Source organism: Carlito syrichta, unplaced genomic scaffold, assembly GCF_000164805.1.
Source record: "Carlito syrichta isolate Samal-C Ts95f unplaced genomic scaffold, Tarsius_syrichta-2.0.1 Scaffold63326, whole genome shotgun sequence".
Lineage (NCBI taxonomy): Eukaryota > Metazoa > Chordata > Mammalia > Primates > Tarsiidae > Carlito > Carlito syrichta.
This window is the reverse complement of record NW_007007422.1, coordinates 71,277-89,954: the sequence shown is the minus strand read 5'-3', so window position 1 is coordinate 89,954 and position 18,678 is coordinate 71,277. Positions and strand designations below refer to the sequence as shown.

The 18,678-nt window shown below is 39.7% G+C and overlaps 1 protein-coding gene across 2 annotated transcripts in view; it reads left to right on the top strand.

The window, feature by feature from the left end:
* Positions 1-6,798: 6,798 nt before the first annotated feature.
* Positions 6,799-18,678, top strand: part of UBE4A (ubiquitination factor E4A) — a 40,384-nt gene continuing 28,504 nt past the window's right edge. For both annotated transcript variants that reach the window (XM_021708715.1, XM_008050853.2), the window contains exons 1-4: positions 6,799-6,890; positions 12,731-12,892; positions 16,895-17,068; positions 17,679-17,791. In XM_021708715.1, the coding sequence (XP_021564390.1) occupies positions 12,772-12,892; positions 16,895-17,068; positions 17,679-17,791 (408 nt within the window). In that variant the 5' untranslated portion in view covers positions 6,799-6,890; positions 12,731-12,771. The remainder of the gene's footprint in view (positions 6,891-12,730; positions 12,893-16,894; positions 17,069-17,678; positions 17,792-18,678) is intronic.

Below are 18,678 nucleotides of genomic sequence, written 5' to 3'. Positions count from 1 at the left end.
GAGTAGGTGGGGTCCTCCATACCAATTCTAAGAAAGTGCCTTTGCATCACCTGCCATCTCAGCTGCTGCCAAGTCTACCTCCCTTCCTCAAGCAGCTATAGGGATCAGACTGGGGAGTGGGGGGAGGGTGGGGATGAGGGGAAGGGTTGGTTTTGGAAGCTTTCCTCTAAAAACATTGGATCCAGTAGTGATTGTATTTGCCTAAGAAAATATGAATGCTGCCTGTACCTGTTAATCCTCTTAGAGCAGGACTTTAAGCTACAGAGATGCTGAATATCAATCTTAACCTATATAAGGATTTCTCAATATCCACACTATTAACATCTTGGGCTAGTTAATTCTTTGTGACGAGGGACTGTCCTGTGCATTGCAGGAGTCATAGCAGCATCCCTGGCCTCTATTCACTGGATGCCAGTAGTGACAATCAAAAATGTGCCCAGGATCACCCCTTCAGGTCCCCTCCCACTGTGGGAGCATTTCTGTTTTCTCAATAAATCCTACTTTCTCATACACACCAAAAAAAGTGCCCATTCATGTACAATATAAACAAGAGCTAAAGGAATATAGATACTCTGTTAGACCTAGTAGATCATTTTAGTGACAAAAGGCCAAACCAATTTTCTTTGTTTTCCAGGTATATTTCTTCCTAATAAATTGCTTTAGATAGATCTAAAAATAATTGTGTGTCCAAACATCCCCTCTGGTGCAAAATCACTCTTACTCAAGAACCACTGACCTAAACTAACCCTCCAACCAACTAATCAATCAGAAGTTCTGATTCAATCAATCTATCAGAAGTTTCAATTAGGAAGACAGGGTTGAAAGCATTATTCAGTTTTCTGAACCAATTGCAATTTTTTTCTTTTTTCAATTCAGGTGTTCTCTTTCTGTCCAATTCTAAGAATATGCATTTTGTTTATCTATCCACCAATCATTCTGGAGAGCTCCTAGTAGAAAGACTGACAGCCCTAAATCTAGACTCAAGGTTCCCAGAGATGACAAATGGAGAAGAAAGGTCATCGGAGCAAATTTGGGTATTTCTCAAATAAAATGAAAATAAACACAAGTATGGTGTTTTGGGAGCGCCACCTATTGGGGAAAATTATAAAAGAAAAATGAAAGATCGCATAACCCCTCTATTTGAATAGAATTTTTGTGTATGTTTTAATTTTTAATTAGTTTCTGTATAGGTCATCATTCACATGGTGTAAATATGCAGTGCACCTCTATCATCATCCACACAGTTTACCTCTCCAGACACAAACTATATATCTTTCTGAAGGTATTCTAGGCATACGTGAGGAAATTCTCAAGTATTTATTATTCTCCCTTCCCCTGTTTTTCACACAAATGATATCATACTACGTCTTGTACTTTTCCCCTAATAAAACCTGGAGATTATTTCATCATAGTATATAAAGAACTTTTAAAAATACAGTCAGATTGTATAGACACACTATAATTTATTTAAGTTGCCATCTCTTGATGGACATTTAAGTTGGTTCCAACCTTTTACATTTATCACAATGCTATGATGACCAAATTGTATACATACCATTTTTTTAAAAATTGCATTGAAATATAATTTACATGCCATAAAATTCATCCATCTTAAGTTATTTCACCTATGCTCAGAAATTTTTAGTAAATTTATCTAGTTGCAATCACCATAATCTAGCTTTAAGATATTTGTATCATTTTCTTAAGATCCCTTGTGCTGTTTTCAGTCACTTCCTGCTCCCACTCTCAGATCCAAATAACAGCTAATCTCTTTGCTGTGTCTTTAGATTTGCCTTTTCTGGCCATTTCATATAAATGGAATCATACAACACGAGGTCTTTTATATCTAGCTTCTCCTACTTAGCATGTTTTCAGGGTTCATCTTTGTTGTAGCACATATCATTATTTTGTTTCTTTTTATTGCTGAGTAGTATTCTATTGTGCGGCTATACCATATTTTGTTTATCTATCTACCAATCAATGAACATTAGGGTTGTTTCTATTTCTTGGCTATTATAAATAATGCTGCCGTGAACATCCTCATGCAATCTCTCTGTGGACGTGTTTTTGTTTCTCGAAGGAGATTTCTAAGAGTGAAGAATTGCTGGGTCATGATACATTTATATTTAACTTTTTAAGAAACTGCCAAATTGTTTTCCAAACTAGCTGTATCATTTTACTTTCCCATCTGCAGTGTATGAGGGCTCTTGTTTCTCTGCATTCTCACCAACATTTATTGATTTATTTTAATGTAACCATTCTATGGGTATAAGATGGTATCTTACTTATTGTGGTCTTCATTTGCATTTTCCTAATGACTAATGGCATTGAGTGTCTTTTTATGTGTTTATTAGCCATACATATAGGCTTAGTAAAATGTATCCTCAAATCTTTTGCCCATTTAAAAATTGAGTTGTTTATCTTCTTACTATTGAGTTACATATATTTTGGATATATAAGACCTTTGTCAGATACATGATTTGGAAACTTGGGAAAAAAACAAACTAGTTTGAGTCTTACTCTCTTAATGGTGTCTTTCAAAGTGTAAAAGTTTTGAATTTTGAAGTACATTTTATAAATTTTTTTCTTTTATGTAGTGTGCTTTTGGAGTCATGTCTAAGAAATATTTGCCAAACCCACAATCACAAAGATATTTTCCTGTCTTCTTTTTTGTAGTTTTTACAATTTTACAGTTTTAGCTCTAACAATAAATGTTGTTTTGAACATGCATAAGACTTTTTGTAACAAATACAAATAAACAGAATTGTTGGACACTTGTATTTGTACTTGTATTTACATTTGTAATTTTATTAAATATTGTCAAAATGCACTTCATAGAGGTTGTACCAATATATAACACCAATAACAATAAGTGAAAGTGCCTATTACTCCATACAAGTTCCATCAGTGTATTGTTTAATTTTTGACAAGTGCCATTCTGAATAGCATCCTAGTGTTGTTTTAATTTATATTTTTCTTATTAAAAATTGGAGTGAACCATTTGCTTTTACTTATGATATATAAGCTCACATCTTTTGTCTTTTTTTATTGATTTGTACCAGTCCCTTACATATTGAGGAAACCAGGTCTTTTGTGATATTAACTGCAAGTATGTTTCCAATTTTATGTATGTTTTTTTTTTCACCCTGCTTATGGTTGGTTATTTTATGTACATTTTGTAAATATTTGCATGTAGAACATAAACTGCCTGCTATGGCCTGTAGGTTACATTTCATAGTTAGAAAACCTTCCCTTGCTTTTATTTATTTATGAGTCGAGGTCTCACTCTGTTACCCAGGCTGGAGTGCAAGGACACAATCATGGCTCACCGCAGCCTTGAACTCCTAGGCCCAAGCGATCCTCCCACCTCAGCCTTCTGAGTAGCTGAGACTACAGATACGGGCCCAGCACACACCTAGACTATGTTGCCTAGGCTGGTCTTGGGCTCCTGGGCTCAAGCAATTCTCCTGCCTCAGCTTCCTAAAGTGCTGAGATTACAGGCAAGGGCCACAGTGCCCAGCCTAGAAAATCTTCCCCCGTTTTAGGATTATTGTTTTTGAAAATTTCTCTCATAAATTTCTTTAGCATTTTTATGGTTTAGTTTTGTACATTTATATCTTTGACCCACCTTGGACTAATTTTATTGTAAGGTCTAACATACTGACCAAATTTTAATGCAGGCTGGGCTCCGTGGTTCAGCCTGTAATCCCAGCACTTTGGGAGGCCAAGGTGAGAGGATTGCCTGAGCCCGCGGGTTCGAGACCCGCCTGGGCAACTTGGCGAGACCTCATCTCTACAATCAATCAAAAAATTAGCCAGGTGTGGTAGCATGCGCCTGTAGTTCCAGCTACTTGGAAGATTGAGGTAGAAGGATCGCCGGAGTCCAGCAGGTCAACGCTGGGGTAACCATGAGTGTGCCACTGCACCCCAGTCTGGGTGACAGAGTGAGACTCTGACAAAAAAAAAAAGAAAAGAATTTTAATCCAGATAGCTACCCAGTTATTCCAGAAATATCTATTGAATGATTCATTTTGTGTCTATTAATCTTAAATACTATACTACCACCCCACTCTCACCAGATTGTAAGGAAGGAAAAGACATTTTTTTCACTATGGTATCTTAAGGAACTATAACAATGGTAGACACACAAAAATTGTACAGTACTTTGTGTGTGTATGTGTGGTAAAATATGCATAACATAAAACTGACCATTTTAACCACTTTGAAGTGTGCAATTCAGTGGTATTAAGCACATTCACAATGTTGTATAGCAATCACCACTAACATTTCCAGAACTTTTTTATCATCCTAAACAGAAACAATAACTCCCCATGCCCCCCTCCCTCCAATCCCTGTTAACCTTTACTATACTTTGTCTTTAGGAATGCCTATTCTAGATATCACATATAAATGGAATCATACAGTATTTGTCCCTTTATGTCTGGCTTATATCACTTATAATGTTTTCAAGGTTCATCCATGCTGTAGTATATATCAGATCGTCACTTCTTATTAAGGCTTTTTTTTCTTTTTTCTTTTTTGAGTCAGGGTCTCACTCTGTCACCCAACCTGGGGTACAGAGGTATCATCGCGGCTCACTGCAGCCTCAAACTTCTGGGCTCAAGCAACCCTCCCATCTCAGCATCTTGAGTAGCTGGCACTGCAGATGCACACCACCATGCTTGGCTAATGTTTTGTTTTGTTTTGTTTTGTTTTGTTTTGTTTTTTGTTTTGTTTTGTTTTGTAGAGACAAGGTCTCCTATGTTGTCTAAGCTGGTTTCAAACTCCTGGGCTCAAGCAATCCTCTTGCCTCGTCCTCCCAACATACTGGGATTACAGGAGTGAGCCACCACACTTGGCCCTTTTTAAGGATTTTTTTCTTAAAAAGCCCTTTTAAGGCTTTTCATATTGTATCTATATGCCATATTTTGTTTATCCATTCATCTGTTGGTAAACATTCTGGATTGTTTCTACTGATTGGCTATTGTTATGCTGCTATGAATACTGGTGTACACATATCCCATTTCCTGCTTCAGCTCTTTTTGGCAACTATCTCAAAGTGGAATTGCTGGATTATATGGTTCTACTGTGTTTAACTTTTTACAGAATCAACAAACTGTTTTTCCAAAGAGTTTAAACTATTTTACATTCTCAATTTATTCAGTCCTTGTCAACAATTACTTTGTCTTTTTTTTATAACAGCCATCCTCATAGATGTGAAGTGGTATCTCATTATGGTGTTTGTTTGTTTCAGTTGGAGTCTCACTCTGTTGCCCAGGCTGGAGTGCAGTGGCATACTCACAACCACCGCAGCCTCCACCTGCTGGGCTCAGGGGATCCTTTTGCCTTAGCCTTCCAAGTAGCTATTTGTTTACTTATTGTAGAGACAAGGTGTTGCCAAGTTGCCCAGGCTGGTCTCGAACCCCCGGCTCAGGCAATCCTCTTGCCTCTGCCTCCCAAAGTGCTTGAACCACCGAGTCCGGTTTCATTATGGTTTTGATTTTCATTTCCCTAATGACTAATGATATTGAGCATTCTTTCATATGCTTATCTGCCATTTGTATATACAATTGGCCCAGCATATATGTGGATTCCACATCCCTGGATTCAACCAACCATGGATCAAAAATATTTGAAAACAAAACATTGCATCTGTACTGACCACGTACAGATTTTTGCCATTATTCACTAAACAATATAATATTTACATTGCGTTAGATAGTATAAGTAATCTAGAGCTGATTTAAAGTATACAGGAAGATGCGCATATGTCGTATGCAAATACTGTATACATCATTTTATATCACGTATACAAATACTGTATACATCATTTTATATCACGGACTTGGGGATCTGTGGATTTTGCCATCCAAGGGAGTTCTAGGACCAACACTCTTACGGATACTAAGGGAATGACTATTAAACCTGGAGAAATGGCTATTAAACCCTTTGCCCTTTTTTGAATTGAATTTTTGAGGTTTTCTGTTGAGTTCTAGGGGTTCTTTATATACTCTGGATACTAATTCGTTATCAGATACATGATTTGCAACTATTTTCTCTTATTCTGTGAATTGTCTTTTCATTTGCACAGAGTTTTTTTGTTTTGTTTTTTCTGTCACCCAGGCTGGAGTGCAGTGACACAATCATGGCTCACTGCAGCTTCCAACTCCTAGCTTCAAGTGATCCTCCCACCCCTGCATCCTGAGTAGATGGGACTCAGGCATGAGCCACCCACGCCCAACCTGCACAGCGTTTTTAACTCTTGAAAAGTATGCTAGTCCTATTACTTTTGTATTCCTCAAAACGACCTTGTAGAACGCAGACTGTCTCTGCTTTACAGGTACCAAACCTGAAATCCAATCAAAGAACACTGCCTGGCACCTCATATATTTTCAAAACTTACAGTTATTGTTATTGCTGTTAATGTTTCGTGAATAAAAACCTAGGAAGAGTAACAAAAGCTGCTTCAAAAAGGTATAGGACCGATGGGGAAAACAGCAGAAACACACAGAGGTTGTGAGCAGAGTCAGGAATCACAAAGTTATACCCGCCCTCCATACGCTGGTTCCCAAGACTATTCAACCAAGCGCCAAATCACACGACCCAGTCGACCCCACCCCCGCCCGGCAATCCGAGCCCGAGGCCACTTCCGGCCGCTTCTGCCCCGCCCCCAGCCTGCTTCCAGCAGGCTAGCGCGTGTGCCGTGAGGGCGTCTGCGAACCAGGCTCGCGCGCGGGCTGGCACTCCCTACTTCCGGCGCGGGAGTGATGATGTCCGCAAGCCCCGGCGCTTAGTGATGATGTCAGCTCCGGTTGCTGTGCTGACTCGGAAGTGGGAGCCCTTCGGCCACTGAGCTTGTCGTGTCGTCGCTGCTGGCCTTTCAGGCTCTGGTAAGCGAGGAAGTAGCTTAAGGGGAGAGAGTCGTTGACTCTGCAGTGGGCTACTTTCTCCTGGTGGGATGTCCCTTCAAGCCCCTGGTCTCTTACTTTCTCCAAATCCCTTCTCCCGCTCCTTCATGAAGTTCGACCCTGTCTGATTTGGAACCTCTTGCAGTGCCGCAGCTTTTGGTGTCTCTCTGTACATTTCTCTCCTCATCTTTGCCAAGCCCCTCCTGGAGAAGGCGGGAATAGTGTCCTTGCTTTATCTTTTGACTTTTTCTCTAGAACGTGCTCCGGGTGGGTGGGTCTCCCTCCTTCCCACGAATCCCTTATGGAACATGGAAGGATAAATATAAAGAGTATACAAATAACCAGATGCCAAGAAGATATAATTGATGACGAGTTGTAATCAGACCAGTTGAATGCATATGTTAAGGTGTTGACATCTCTTAAGGCAAGTAATGGATTCATCACTCATAATTTCCCTAACACTCAGCTTCATGTGTCCTTGGGTTTAGAAGACACTTCTAAAATTGAGTGACCACAGCTCAGGGGCTTATATTTGATAAGTCTTCCCTTTGGAATCCGTTCCTTGCTTTGAGAGCAAAGATGTGTTTATTCTCACTGCCAATAACTGTTTCAGCCCCACATAGGAGCCCACATAAGGTATCCAAGAAGGAATATTGTCTGCTTTTTGACTTAATGAGATCCTTCTAGCTTGCAGATAGATGTGCTGAAGGGATTTGTTGCCATATTAGCATGGCCTAAAAGTATTCTTGGATGAAACATATGATGAAATGAAAACATTTTTTAATTCCTGTTTTTATTTGATGTATTATTCACAAAGACAGAGACTTTATGGAATATGATTTAACAGAGCTTGAATTTAACAATCCCAGTTTTACTTTATTTGTTGTTTGAGGCTGAGATCTCATTACACTGACCAGACTGGTCTTGAACTCCTGGCCTCAAGCGATCCCCCTGCCTTAGCTTTCAAAGTGTTGAGATTACAGGTGTGAGCCACCATGCCTGGCCTAACAATCCTAGTTTTACAAATATTTTTGTTTAAAAACAATACCAAGTCTGATGTCAAAACATCTGTGTACTCATGAGAGCTGACAGTGGTCCTTAAAGGATCAGCAGTACTGTTAATAAACAAAAACTTGAATTAGGGAAAGGTGAGATAATTTTGTAGGATTGCTATTATAGATGTAGACCCTTGAAGGAGGTATTTCAGAGCAAAACTTGTTTTCAAGGAGGATGTGTTAAAAAAGAATCAAATACAAAAGCTTCTGAAGATTGGTGGTTGTACCATCCCAAAGACTAACGACAGGATAGTGTTGAATCTCCGTATGGCAGTTAAAAATTACAGATTACAGGCTGGGTACAGTGGCTCACGCCTGTAATCCTAGCACTTTGCATGGCCAAGTATACAGGATTGCTTGAGCGCAGGAGTTCGAGACTACCCTAGGCAACATAGCAAGACCTCGTCTCTACAAGTAAATAAATAATTTTTAAAAATAAAATAGGAGATTACAAATTCCCAGTGACATTCTTGAATATTAAAACAAAATATCAGCTGGGCACCATAGCTCTCACTTGTAATCCTAGCACTTTGGAAGGCAGAGGCGAGATTTCCTGAGCCCAGGGGTTTGAGACAAGCCAGGGCAACTTGACGCAACCTCATCTCTACAGTAAATCAAAAAATTAGCCCAACATGGTGGTGCACATCTGTAGTTCCAGCTACTTGGAAAGTTGAGGCAGAAGAGTCACCTAAGCCCAGCAGGTCAAGGCTGCAGTGACTGTGAGCATGCCACTGCATGCCAGTCTTGCAACAGAGTGAGACTCTGACTCAAAAAAATAAAAAATAAAGATTCCGTTTTATCAGACCTTTCTTTTAGAGTGGTTGATTATCTTATTTACATTTGTAAGTTCATTGAGCAAATCTAAACTGGCATCTCCACAAAGGGTCTCATCAAGTGGTTAGTCCTCTTTCCTGTAAAATTTTTCTGTAAGTGATTACACAGTCTTAGCCCTTTTTCTGTAAATAGTTTGTGCACAGATTTGAAGTACATATGGAAAAGATGAGCTTAGTGAGATGCAGGTGAAAACCTTTTTGTTTTTCACAGACAGTAAAGATGACAACAGAGATTTAGTTACATTCTCTCTTCTACATATGCCAAAGGGTTACAGTGTCTGGCCTGGTAGCTTGGCCTTCTGCTGCAACCCAAGACAAATGGTAGAGCCCTTACTTTGAAGTAGGATCATGGGTGGTGCTATTGATTACAGGGAATTCAGGAATAACTACATATAAGATTGCATCCTTCAATAAATATGTATTTAGGATTTTGTGATTCAGACACAGAAGAAAAAAAAAGTAAGTGTTCAGATATGAATATGGACTTAGAGTTAACAACCTAGCAAGGTAGATCTGCATAGGAATACAATGTAGAAAGTTTACAATTCTGATAAAAATATAGATAAAATGTAATAAGAGCTAGCTTTTTTATGTAGTGTGACAATGTAGTATTGAGAAAGGAGGAAATAATGCCAAAATAAATTATTTTTGTCTCTTTAGTCTTAAGAGCTTCTCTGTGTCATATATTCCTGGCTCTCATCTTCTTTTCTGCTTATGTTGTGCAGGTGATGCATGGCTTTTGTAACAATCTGGACTTTTTTCAATTGTGTGATTTTTTTTTTTTTAAGTTCAAGATAGCTTATGCAATTTAGGAGAATCTGTTGGCTTTTATGACTGAAAAGTCCAGAAGACTTTCTTTTTCCATCCCTCAACTCTGTTTTCTTATCTAGGCTAGGCTTTTTCTAAATGCTGTAAAGGTGGCAACTCCAGGTTTATATCCTACCAGCCTAGCAACTCAAGCAGAATTAAAAAGCTCCCTTTTCAGCTGGGTTCGGTGGCTCAGCCTGTAATCCCGCGCCTTTGGGAGGCTGAGGTGAGTGGACTGCCTGAGCCCGTGGGTTCGAGACCCGCCTGGGCAGCGAGACCTCATCTCTACAGTAAATTAAAAAATCAGCCGGGCATGGTAGCGCATGCCTGTAATTCCGGCTACTCGGAAGGCTGAGGCGGAAGGATCACCGGAGCCCAGCAGGTCGAGGCTGCGGTGGCCGGGAGCAGCCACTGCACTCCAGTCTGGGCAACAGAGTGAGACTCCAACTCAAAAAACAAAAAAAAGCTCCCTTTTCTATAGATTCAGCCAAAAACCTGAAGCTGGTATTCATTGACTCTGTTAGGCCGCCACAGTGTCTTGTGCTCATTCCTAGACCAGTTGCTTTGACCAGAAAATACTGTACTCTTTTTAGCCATACCAGACTTATATGTCCATTCCTGGAGCTAGTGGGTCAATCCCTTTTGAACACATGGACTGAGTAGAGTGGATACCCAAAGGAAAAATTTTGAGTGTCGTGTTGGAAAAAGAGGATGATGTTTTGGAGACAGAAAATAACAAGAGCTTGTGACCCGCCTGGGCAACTTGGCGAGACCTCATCTCTACAATAAATCAAAAAATGAGCCAGGCGTGGTAGCGCGTGCCTGTAGTTCCAGCTACTTGGACGGCTGAGACAGAAGGATCGCCAGAGCCTAGTGGGGTCGAGGCTGCGGTGGCCGGGAGCGGCCACTGCACTCCAGTCTGGGTGACAGAGTGAGACTCCAACTCAAAAATTAAATAAAATAAAATAACAAGAGCTCACTACACTTTTTGCATTCCTCTGGAATTCTAGGTATCTTAGAATGGAAGTAGAATAATGATCAGCTAACAATGATACAGTCTTGGTACATGAATTAGGGGTAATTATTAAGCTTATGCAGTAATTGCATGGGGAAAAGCCCTCTCAAGCCCTTTCATTAGTATTAATTTCAACACTAAATATGATATCTTTTCTTCTTTCTGCATTCTTAAACTTGACTAAAATATACATGGCAGAAAGTAAAATACATAGAGCAGCATCTACCAGTTCAATTCCTTGAAGCTGTAAAACTCTGTACTGTGCTGGGATCTGCCTAAGTAATTCCAAACTAATTAGCCATTAGCTGTTATGCAGAAAAATGGTAGAGGTACACGAAGCGACTGGTAGGATCCCTCAGAATTGTCAAGAAATGTTGTCTTCCTTCCATAAATAAGGGTAATTTTTTTGACTTGCACTAGCTTTTGTTAATATGATTTTGTAAGGAGTCTGACCTCAATAAACTAAAAGTAGACCAAATGGTTTTTTTCTTCTTATACTCTTGCCTCCACTCTTTCTAAGGCCTCTGTCCTTGTAGCAGTTCAGCATCCTTGCATAAAGCATATTCATACTCTTGTGTCTTCCCACCCTTTTCAGTGTTGTATTTCTATGCTATTGCCTTAGAATTTTGGAAAGGGAAAAAAGCCTTTCAGGGAGCTCTGTTTATTCCATTCCACTGAGTTCACATGGCCCTGAATGAGGAAATGTAATCAGAAGAGGGCAAATGCAGGCTCAGTCAGCTTTACTAAATACCTTTGAGGTATATATCTACTTTTTTTTTTTTTAAGTTGAAGTCTCACTGCATCGTCCAAGCTGGAGTGCAGTAACATGCTCATGGCCATGTTGATCTGCTGGGCTCAGGCGATCCTTCTGCCTCAGCCTTCCAAGTAGCCAGAACTACAGGTGCACGCTATCACATGCAGCTAGTTTTTTATTTATTATAGAGACGAAGTCTCACCAAGTTGCCCGAACTGGTCTCAAACCCGCGGGCTCAGGCAATCCACCTTGCCTCAGCCTCCCAAAGTGCTGGGATTACTACAGGCTGAGCCACTGAGCCTGGCCTATATATCTATTTCGTCTTTTACAGTAGACCTGATAGTTGGAATTTCTGTTTCTTTAGTATTGTAAAAAATCACATAAACAGTGGAAGTTAAATATCGAGTTAAGCAAAGGTTGTTTAGTTTTTAGTGGAAGAAATATCAATAGTTTTAAGAGTTTTAAGCCTATGAATAGATTGCTTAATCTGTATTAAAAGCCAGTAACATACAGCTAAACTGGTTCTGGTCTTGATTTGCCATTTTTAATCTAATATGGGCTTTTATTTAGTTTATATGTAGTTAAGGAATTTCCATCTCCAGCCCTAAGTAATAGAAATGCCACCTTGTCCTCTTCACAGTGATGAGAACTAGACTGCCAGCTTAGAGACTTATGGGAAATCCGTAATTCTTTTTTTTTTTTTAAGAGCCACGTTGTTGTTACAGTTCGTAGATTAGTTCCCTCTTTGGCTTTAATTTTTTCTACTTAACCTATTTTCTTAAAAGTATAACAAATAGAAACATATTAGCTGATAAATGCATTCCAGGTGAACATTTTTTAGGCTTTTTAGTTTTAGCTGTCCCCAGGTTAGGCCACCATGTCTAGTTAGTAGGTATGTAACCATTTTCCCAAAAATGCCTTGAGTTTTAGAACAGGAATTGGGAAGTCTTAACCAAAGTTTTTTTTTTTTTATTTTTTTGAGTTAGAGTCTCACTTTGTCGCCCAGGCTGGTATGATCATGGCTACCACAGTCTCAATCTGCTGGGCTCGGGCTATCCTTCTGCCTTAGCCTGCCAAGTAGCTGGAACTATAGGTGTGTGCCACCACAGCCAGCTAATTTTTATTTATTATAGAGATGAGGTCTCATCAAGTTTCCCAGACTGATCTCGAGCCCCTAGGCAGGCAAGCCTCTCGCCTCTACCTTCCAAAGTGCTGAGATTACAGGTGTGAGCCACCACACCTGACCAAAAAGTCTTTTAAATGTATTGTATTGAGAAATGGAAAAAGAAACAACTATGGGTATATTACATCTGTTGTGTTATCTGCCCTCCTATGTCTACTGCCTGTCCTTTGTGTAGCCCCTCCCCCTAGGTCTGGATGGAGGATACCTTAAAGTGAAATGACAGACCAGGAGAACAACAACAACATCTCAAGTAACCCCTTTGCTGCTCTTTTTGGCTCCCTGGCTGACGCCAAACAGTTTGCAGCAATTCAAAAAGAGCAGCTGAAGCAACAATCCGGTAAGTGAAGGAGCCAATAGCAGCAGATAAGACGACCTAGAATGGGGTCTTCCTAAATGAAGTATTCTTTGAGTCCTTAATTGCAACTGGAATTTAAGTTTAGGGCAAAAGCCACTCTTTGTTTCTTTGTTTAGGGCAGAAATTGTTTTTTTGTTTTTGTTGTTTTTGTTTTGGGGTCCTTCCCTCCCTAACTTTTCCTCTGTGTGAAAAGAGACCAGATAACAGGTGGTTCCATAGTAACAAATGCCAGTCATGATCCCAAAGCTATCAATCTGTTTAATTTTTTTTAATCATCTAGTAAAAGTTATTTAAATAAATTTTTTTCTACATAGGAAACTGAGGTGGTAAATGTTGTGGAAAGCAAGTCACATGCACCTGTGGAAGCCAGATGTAAAAGGAAGAATTTTAAAAGTTGTTTGACCTGTAGGCAAGTGAGATTTGTTCTTAAGCTAAGCATTTCAGAGGCTCTCTCAAGCAAAGTGCTTCTGTTTCCCTAAGTGGCCTCTTTTATAGCTCTCTGCTGTTAAGACAGACTTCTGAGAAAATCTAATCCTTAGCCTTAATGTGAAAAAATCAGAATATCTACTAACCAGGAAAATGGTTTTCCTCATCTGGGACCAAATTTAAGATCAAGTCCAGCTTCCTTCTATAAGGAGGACATAGAGACTCAAAGAATTAGAATGATGTTTCTCAACATCATGTATTAGTGTTCTGAGGGTATTTACAATCGTTCAAATCAGAAATTGCTCCCCTTAACTCTCCAAAAAGAATAATAATATTTTTCTTTTGAGCAGAGAAACATTTACATTTTCCTTTTATTTTGTTTATTTCAAAAAAAATTCAGATGCATAACTTGTGGCCTGTTTTCTGATTAGGACTGAATAAAAAGGAAGTAAAGTCAAGACAGATAAGTGGTAGACAGAGTGATGGATGAAGCAAGGGATAAATAAATGCAGTGCTGACCTTTTTCTTTTTATTTTTTTTTTTTAATCTAGGTCTCTCATTCTGTTACCCAGGCTAGAGTGCAGTGGCATAATCACAGCTCACCACAGTGCTAACCTTTTAATGTGATTTTATAAGCCCCTGAAATCTCTCCCACATTTCTGTGATACAGGCTCAGAATGTGAAACCTTGGATTAGGAGATTGTTGGAGAGAAAGAAGAATGAAAAATTGGAAAAATAAGGAAATGGGAAGGTATAATTTAAGAATATGTGGTTGAGGGAAATTTTGCTAAACACATTCTTAGCTTCTATCACAATTGAAATTCAGAAGAGAACTTATAACAGCTGAGAAACAGAACTCGCATCCTTTTGGCTGTAGACAGATATAAGGCTGCTAGAGTTGGGAGCATTGCAGTCACCAAGTGGGGACAAGTTAAGTACATGCTGTTCAGTTACTATTTTGGCACCTCAGCATCCTAATTTGTTTACACTGAGTTTATCATGCCACCAGGTCCAACCTGTTTTCTACCAGCAATCTCTGCCAAAACCTTTGGCCTCATATTGAGCTCCACTTTTACCAAACTAACCATACTGAAGCAACTCTCACTTCTAGGAGTTTTACCTGGACTTTCAGAGTAACCTTTCTGTTACAAGAGAAAACCAGGTATAGACTTGTATATGACTTATAGTGAATAACACTACTTTTATAGTCATTCAGCATTAGTGCCATTCTGAGAGGCTCTCTGTTAAGTTGCTTTATAAAAAATTAGAGGGGGCCAGACGCAGTGGCTCAGCCTGTAATCCCAGCACTTTGGGAGGCTGAAGCAAGGTTCAAGACCAGCCTGGGCAACTTGGTGATACCTCATCTCTACAATAAATCATAAAAACTAGCCAGATGTGGTGGCATGTGTCTGTAGTTCTAGCTACTTGGAAGGCTGAGGCAGAAGGATTGCCTAAGCCCAGCAGGTCGAGGGTTTGGTGGTCGTGAGCATGCTATGCACTCCAGCCTGGGCGACAAGAGTGAGACTCCAACTCAAAAAAAGAAAAATGAAAGGGATGTTGTCAGTAAGAAAAAGTAACAAACCAGAGAGGAAAATAAAGGAAGAAAAGATGTGACAGGCAACTTATGTGTGATGATCAAATTATTAAAAAATCCAGTCTAGGCCAGGCTCAGTGGCTCAGCCTGTAATCCCAGTGCTTTGGGAGGCCAAGGTGAGTGGATTGCCTGAGCCCGCGGATTCAAGACCCGCCCGGACAACTTGGTGAGACCTCATCTCTACAATAAATAAAAAAAATTAGCCAGACGTGGTAGTGCGTGCCTGTAATTCCAGCTCCTTGGAAAACTGAGGCAGAAGGATCGCTGGAGCCCAGCGGGTCAAGGCTGTGGTGGCTGGGAGCGTGCTACTGCACTCCAGTCTGGGTAACGGAGTGAGACTCCAACTCAAAAAATAAATAAATACATAAATACATAAATAAAATAAAAAATCCAGTCTTACCAATCATTAGAGAAATGCCAATTAAAACAGCAATTAAATAACTTTTTACCTAAGGAATTTGTGAGGATTCAAACAGGCACTCTCTCATATACGTTAGGTTGGCATATAAATGAGAATAGTCTTTCTGAAGGAAACTTTGTACTAAGTGTTAACTTTTTTTTTTTTTTTTTTTGAGTTGGAGTCTCACTCTGTCACCCAGACTGCAGTGTAGTAGCACGCTCCTGGCCACCGCAGCCTTGACCTGCTGGGCTCTGGCGATCCTTCCACCTCAGCCTTCCAAGTAGCTGGAACTACAGGCACACGCTACTACGCTCAGCTAATTTTTTGATTTATTGTAGAGATGAGGTCTTGCCAAGTTGCCCAGGCAGGTCTCGAACCCGCGGGCTCAGGCAATCCACTCACCTCAGCCTCCCAAAGCGCGGGATTACAGGCTGAGCCACCGAACCCGACTAGGTGTTAACTTTTTAAATGTTCAAACTCTTTGACCCAACAGTTCTGCTTCTAGGAATTTATCCTGTAGAAATACTCATACAGTTGAGCAAAAAGAGTTAAGTTATATTCAGTGCAGTATTTAAAATCATAAAAAATTGGAATCAACACTATTGTTCATCAATTGAGAAGTAGCTATCTAAATCACAGTGCATACAAAAGATGAAATACAGTTCAGCTATTGAAAAGAATGAGGCAGACCTCTCAATGGCCTACAGGGAAAGGTATTTGTGCTGACTTAGTTAAAAGGTCAACTGAAAAAGCATTATGTATAGTATGATCCCATTTTAAAAATAAATAAATATGGCCGGCATGGTGGTTCACGCCTGTAATCCCAGCACTTTGAGAGGTCAAGGTGAGAGGATTGCCTGAGTGAACAGGTTTGAGACCAGCCTGGGCAACTTGACGACCTAATCTCTACAACAAATCAAAAAATTAGCCAGGCATGGTGGTGCATGCCTGTAGTTCCAGCTGCTTGAAAGGTTGAGGGGGAAGGATCTCCTGAGCCCAGCAGGTCAAGACTGCCGTGGCTGTGAGGATGCCACTGCACTCCAGCCTGGGCAACAGAGTGAGACTGGCTCAAAAATAAATAAATAAATATCATAGTAATGAACATTAGCACTGGAATAGAGAAAAAATCTGGAACGCTGTAAGCTAAGTGGTTGTCTTTAGGGATTTGGTTCAGAGAAGACTTTCTACACTATATTTTCCAGCATAGTTTGTAATTATTAAATGTGGTCTCTTAAAATCAGAAAAAAAGCATACATTTAAAATAATGAAAGGCATTTTGACTTACTAGGCAATTCTTTGTTCACTAGGATTGTATAAGGAAGGTAATGTTGCTGTTTGGGGCAGTATGAAGTATAATTATGGGTAGAAATAAAACTTTGCTCTGTAAAATGTAAGATTTCTAGCCAGGGATTTCAAAACCCTATAGTTCTCTGATTTGAGATGTTCACTAATTAAATGATTAATCTGTTTCATATCCAAAATTCTTGGTTATGTTTATTATTTTAGGGAGTATGCTCAATTCTGTCTTAAAGAAATGGGTGTAACAGTTTCTATTTTCTGGCAGATGAACTCCCAGCTAGCCCAGATGACTCGGATAATAGTGTGTCAGAGAGCCTGGATGAATTTGATTACTCTGTGGCTGAGATTAGCCGCTCATTCCGATCACAGCAGGAAATATGTGAACAGCTCAACATCAATCACATGATCCAAAGGATCTTCCTCATTACTCTGGACAACAGTGAGTTATAGACTTGTGGCCAATCTATTCATTATTCTACCCTTCCTACTTGAGCTTGGACTAGAGATTTGTTCTTAGAATCATATAGACACACTCATTTTACTCCCTGGAATACAGGGTTTCTATTTCAGTGAAGCTTTGGTGTGACCCAAAAATGGTATTTTGACACAGATCTAATTTTTGTTTCCATTTTGATATACTGATTGCGCTATATAGCTACTTGCCTTTACTACCTTGAGAGGGAAATGGGAATGGTAGCCAAAGCCATTTACTTCTCAGAGGTAACCTAAATATTCAGATGGAAGCTCTGAGAGGTGTCAGACAGTGTTTTCCTTCTGTACCTTATCTGTGGTTAAACTCCAAAGTTAGTACTGATATCTGGGTTTACTCTTTAAATGTCATGACATTAGGTTATTCATGATGTTAATACCTATTCTCTGTGATTTGGGAGAGGGAGACTTAAATCTTTAGATGTTGCTTTGTGTATCAGGATCATTCTAGTATTACGTAAGTTAAACTTTTGGAGTTCAAGAGAAATACTGTCAAAATTAGTTGTCTGTGTAAGACAGAAACATTATCCTTAACCTATCAAATTAAAACCATTTCCCAGGTGATCCAAGCTTGAAAAGTGGGAATGGCATCCCTAGTCGTTGTGTGTATTTGGAAGAAATGGCAGTAGAGCTGGAAGATCAAGACTGGCTTGATATGAGCAATGTTGAACAGGTGACATTCTTATGTGTCTAATGTTTGCCCTTAGCAAAAATTAGCCATGCAACTGAGTTCTGCTTACCGTTCTCTGACTTTTTGGTCCTTCTTACATTGTTTGTGGTATTCCTCCTTTAGAATTTTCTCACCTACCATAGCTGCATGCCAAATCTACCCATCCTCTAAGAACCGGTTAAAATGCCATCTTGTTTACAAAACCTTGCGAGATAAGAGTTGTTACTCCCTCCTCTGAGTTCCTAGAGTAATCTGTCTATGCATCTCTTATAAGAATTGTCACTTTCTATATCATGTTGTGACTTTCTTAGGTATCTTCTTGTTAGACTCAAGTGTTTAAGGACAAGGCTTGTCACTTTTTTATTTCCTTTCTTAGTCCATTTTGTGTTGCTATAAAATAATACTTCAGATGGTAATTAATAAAGAAAAGATGTTTATGTAGCTCAGGAAATTTTGCAGGCTGAAAAGTTTAAGGGCATGGCCTTGGCTTCTGGCAAGGACTTTCTTGCTACATCACAACATGGTAAAGAAAAATCAAAGGGGAAGCAGACATGTGGGAAGAGGGGAAAACCTGAGGGGTATCCTGGCTGTGTAACAACCCACTATGGAGAGAACTTATCCATTCCTGTGAGAACGAATCCAGTCTTGTAAGAGTGACAACTCAGTGCCTCAAGAATAACACCAAGCCATCTGTAAGGGATTCACCCCCCATTACCCTCCCCCTAGGCTCTACCTCCCCACACCACCACATTGGAGATCAAGTTTCAACATGAGTTTTGGAGGGGGCAGATATTCAAACCGCAGCACTGTAAAAATCAAAACAATGCATTGTACCTTACAGGTACCTGATGAACATTTAAGGAATAAAAGTTTGGTAGGGAAGATACTTG